Source organism: Apaloderma vittatum, unplaced genomic scaffold, assembly GCF_000703405.1.
Source record: "Apaloderma vittatum isolate BGI_N311 unplaced genomic scaffold, ASM70340v1 scaffold9473, whole genome shotgun sequence".
Lineage (NCBI taxonomy): Eukaryota > Metazoa > Chordata > Aves > Trogoniformes > Trogonidae > Apaloderma > Apaloderma vittatum.
The window spans coordinates 13,506-18,382 of NW_009708570.1; the positions used below are offsets into that span (position 1 = coordinate 13,506).

The 4,877-nt window shown below is 45.5% G+C and overlaps 1 protein-coding gene across 2 annotated transcripts in view; it reads right to left on the reverse strand.

The window, feature by feature from the left end:
* Positions 1-1,721: 1,721 nt before the first annotated feature.
* Positions 1,722-4,877, reverse strand: part of SLC1A4 (solute carrier family 1 (glutamate/neutral amino acid transporter), member 4) — a 16,827-nt gene continuing 13,671 nt past the window's right edge. For both annotated transcript variants that reach the window (XM_009866603.1, XM_009866602.1), the window contains 2 exons: positions 4,537-4,671; positions 1,722-2,346 (listed from right to left, as the gene is read on the reverse strand). In XM_009866603.1, the coding sequence (XP_009864905.1) occupies positions 2,112-2,346; positions 4,537-4,671 (370 nt within the window). In that variant the 3' untranslated portion in view covers positions 1,722-2,111. The remainder of the gene's footprint in view (positions 2,347-4,536; positions 4,672-4,877) is intronic.

The window sequence follows — 4,877 nt, forward strand, 5'->3', positions numbered from 1 at the left end:
GCTTTTGGTTCCTGAGTTGAAAGGAGCTGCGTGATTCTAATGGGAGGAAATGGAAAGTTTCAGTGCGTCTTGATCCGCTATAAAAGTGAAATAATAAACACTGGGGAAAGGATGTCCTTAAATAATTGTGTTTGTCTCCTTCCATTTTGAAGAAGGGCTAAGGAGTGACCAAATTTTGCGGATATGGTTATAAATAAACTGGTTAAAAAGAAATTCCACCTGCAGTTTCTCAGTGGGCTGACTAATCCTTTCCTACTTCGACTGTTTGCATAGCCCTGCTGCACACGATTAAAGAGTGATGGCCCGCTCACTGAGTTTTCCTTCAGAGGTAGCCACGTCTCATTCTGAGCGTCTTCTTGCAAAATTCAGTGCGTCCCTTTACCAGGAAGGGTGCTTTGCAAATGAAAGCTGCTGCTAGAAAATTAGAGCTGCCTCTTCCTAGTGCTGTGAACATAAACATCAGTAACTGACTATCTTTCCAAGGCAGCTTCCTCTGAAGCAAAAGAGGAGAAAAGAAAAGGGAGACTTAGCATTACTTTACACTGAAGCTAAGTGTAAATGCGTATTGCTGAATTAACAGTGTGGAGACTGCCCATATGGAATCATCCTGCTAAAGTAGTCAAGGGAAAGCATCACAAGTCCAAGCAAATTTTGGCATATGCACCGCCAGAATTTTCTAACTATTTGCTGTCCAAAAAGCTAAGACAGATTGACAGGACCTTTGCAAGGAGTTTGCCGGACTTTGTTCACGTTTGGGGTGCAAATTCAGGAAGCGTGTTGTAAAGGAATAAAGGTGGAGTCAGAATCCAGAAGCATTTGGCTCAGCCTCAAGCAAAGGTTACCATCTGCCACTAAACATTACCCAGACCCAGCACCACCCAGAATTACTAAATCTAAGCTGCTGCTGCCGGAATTTATAGCAGAACCCAGCTCCTAGCAGGAACAGGTAGGCAGCTGTCCCAACACAGAGATCGCTGAACTACACGGGGTTATAACCTCACCTCTTCTCCTCTTTCAAGCCAGCCCTCAGACTTGCCTGTTGTCAGTTCCCACACGATGTGTGTTCAGATTTTTCCCTCCTCTCTGCAATTTTGCTGAAAGAGGGATATGACTCAATTTGTTTGGCCTGATCTACTAAATAAACAGGAGCAGGACGTGGCGTGCTAGCAAAGGAGCATGCGTGTTTTCATGAAGGGAATGGACTTCTTGATTTCTTGATGTTGTCACAGGCAAGCCTCTTTCAGACATATTTGTGCTGGAACAGACTCTACGTTTTTTTCAGCCCTAGAGGGACTACTTTAACAAAATTTGCGTTTCCTCTGGATTTTTTCCTTAACGGCTTAGTTAGAGGAAAGGAGAAAACCAGTCCTTGACTTGCACAAAGATCTCTTATGTTTGGTCCCAAAGTTTGGGAGTTACTCACCGAAAGGCAGGAAAGCTGCTATGAGCTGCATGGCAGTGGAGGAATGGCACAAGGGTCAGACCCCTATAAGCTATTAATTCAGATATGAAACAAAAAATAAAATAAAAAGGCTAGTTTTCAGGAGTGATCTGAAATTGATCTGAGGAGAAGGGGAGTGGGAGAAAAATGTTGCTTTATATCATGTCCTGAAAATACCACGTTTCCAAGACAGAAACTAAATTTAACCAACATTTTTACCCTGTCTGGAGTTTCTACACTGCATCTCCATTTGAATGGCAGCACAATAAGCTTACTAAATTTTCCTTACAGTAAGAACATACTGGGTTTGTCTCCTTTCCCCGCCTCCCTAACTCCAACCCATAAGAGCCTTTACTAACAGAAGTCTGGTTAAACCAGAAGTTGCAATGGCATTGTTTTCACATACATGTATATGCGTGCGCACGCGCAACATATATACATGTACACCCATGAATTATCAAAATACTATTATAAAGTGAGTGTTCTTTCTCAACACCCCTTCCCTGCCCACCCCACCTCCCGCCCCTTCCCCAGGCCAGCGCGTTTCAAAACAGACTGGAACCAAAAACCTTCAAGAGCCATCCAGCCCTCGTTAGCACTGCCAGCGTCTGGGTGCACTAATGAGTCCCCAGTCCACCTCTAGGACGCGCGATGACAAACGGCCTCTAGTTCACAATACTGATTCCTTAGATTCAGGATCTGCTGCATTGGTTGCGTTGGAGACTTGGTTTTTGTGGGTTACCAAAGGCGAAGTTTCCGCTTCAGACTTGCTGTTAGCAACTGCTTCTACGTTGACTTCCTTTAGCTCCTGCTCTTTGTCTTTCTTTTCTTTTTCATTCAGGTAATTAAGGATGCCCGCTCCTAGGGCATCCCCTTCCACATTCACAACCGTGGTGGTTCGGTCCCTGGTTAAGATGGGAAACAAAGAACAAAGCAGAAGGCTTTTAGCTTAGGAGAGTGACAACACAAGAAGGGGAACTGATTCACCCCTGCTGATCCGCTGACATCGGTGGAGACAAGGGAAATGCTGCTCCCACGAGTGTTTTCCACAGAAGCACCACACCCTTTCAGAATGCACAGAAATGTGCATGACAGCTGGTCTGAGCTTGGCCCACCTGCTGCCACCAACTGGTCCTGGTCTGCCAGAGGGTTGCAGCAATGGTGCTATTTCTCAGGCATCCTTCTTTTCCCAACCCACTCTGTTCCTCTTCCCCTTCCCCAGGCCAGTTTTCAGGGCAGGAACTTAATTTGGTCTTATGCAGAAGGTGACCCAGAGCACCCAGCTCTCTTTTTGAACTGTAGAGACTCGTACCTTAACCCAAACATCTACTTAAGGAGACCTTAAGGCAAAAAGATTCTGTTCTCTGGATTTCTTGCTAGTGGCACCTGTCCTAATCTTTAATTCTATAACACAAAACTCCTGTGTCCCAGGGTCTAGTGGAGGCATAAAGAAGAACAATTTCTTCATATGCCTTTTGAGACTTCTGTTAGTCATTCTGCAGCCTCATTTCAACACAATTTCTAACTGTGGTCCTCTCTGGTAATTAAACAGCTGGCACTAAAACAAGACTCTTCCCTCCCTTCTTCCCCCTTTTGTTACCACAAGGCTGAGTTCCTTAACTAGAACCGACCGCAGAGGGGATGACCACAGAGGGATGCTACATATTTTGAAACAAAAGCAGCCAGCACAACACAGGCTGAGGGCAGCCACGAGTGGAGGAAAAGTCAAGCCCCTGAGCACTTGCAAGTCCAGCTTGTGGAACACACAGCTACTACTGTAATCCTTTAGGAAGATGGGACACAAAGGGCCAGCCACTGAATTGTCTGTCTCTTCCATCCTTTGGAGGGGGCTGATCCTCAAGAGGTGACAGCAAGAAAAAGTATCAATGACCTAATGAAGCTGTAGGAATATGATTATGCTCCACAGATGAGTGTGATATGGGAAGGGAAGGAGGTAATACAGCTGCCTTCTTCCCCAGCCTCTGGAATTCAACACTGTACTCGGGCATCCTGATTTCCACATCTGCTGTGGGAGTACACCATCTATACAGATACTGGTGTTTCCAAAAACGCAATGTGGAGGGATTATGTACAGTCTAAACCAGAAACTGCCCAGAAATCCATCAACTGGAAAAAAACCCAAAAATGGGATTCAGATTGCTTGACACATACTGACCAGTGATTTCAGCCCATTACCCAACTTCAACCAGATGGCTTGAAAGCAGATTATGCTTTTAAATGTTCAGATCATGCTTACTGAGAGCATGAGTACTGAGAGCAAAAGAAATTTTTGCAGATTTTCCTAATTTAGGTAGTAGAGAAGGGAAGTTTAGGCCTTAACAAGGACATAACTATGCTAAGTGGTGAGATAAGCTCTTCCAAGCAGAGCTGGGGAAGGTTATACCCCCTGTAATCTCCTATGTTTCAAGGAGGGGAATGGTTCTTGGAAAGAAGAGAAGGAGCTGAGCAAAAGTCTGACCTTTTAGCTCTTTCCCACAAGACGGAAAGAAAAGATGGCAATACCGTGTACTAAACTTGTGACTCTCAGTAACACTGCCCACAGCTGTGCTAAGTGCCACAAACCCTGTGTGTCCCTGCCCTGCCAATGGACAGCACCTCTCTGCGATGCTGGTGTTGGTGCTTTGACCAGTCAAAAATAATTCAAATGACAGCTGACAACAGCTTCCGATGGAGAGCGCTTCACATGTGTGACCCAAGAAAGCTTTCTACCACTATTCAGACTCAATTCCCTTTTTCCCCCCCTTCCTTTTTAGCGTCCAATTAATTTCCAGCAATATCAACACCTTCTTGAATGGTCTTTTAATGATTGTTCTAAAGGGAATTGAAACCAGGAAAGAAATACTTCAATAAAGCCTGAGTAGAAAAGCTGAAGAGGGATTTTAGTGTACTAACTGCTTTAATTGAGAAGGGACCACCTTTTCCATTATTTATCCAGAGTTACCTGTCCTGTAGGTAGACAGATCTTGTAGGGTTTTATTTCATAGGGCGCTCCCTTCGACCACCCCGCCCCATGTTCCCAGCTGAACACAGCACGCGTCATGCAACAGCAGATATGTGTGGCCTGAAGTACTTACACAATCCAGTCCACTGCTAATATCAAGGAGAGATCGTTGGTTGGAAGTCCAATAGCCTCCAAGATGATAGCGATGGTGAGGACTCCTCCAGCCGGGACCCCGGCTGCGCCCACGCTGGACGCGGTAGCTGTCACACTGCAAATCAATTTGCGTACTGGGTTAGCGGGAGCTCTGCAGCATTCCTCCTCTTCCACACACTCCTCCTCTTCCACACTTCTGTCACACGTTTCCCCCGCTATGGGAATTGTAAACAAACTCTACGGCATGTGACACACGGATCATTTACTTGCCAGGCAAACTCTTTCCTTCCTGCGGATGCAAAGTACTGGGTATGTGGGAGA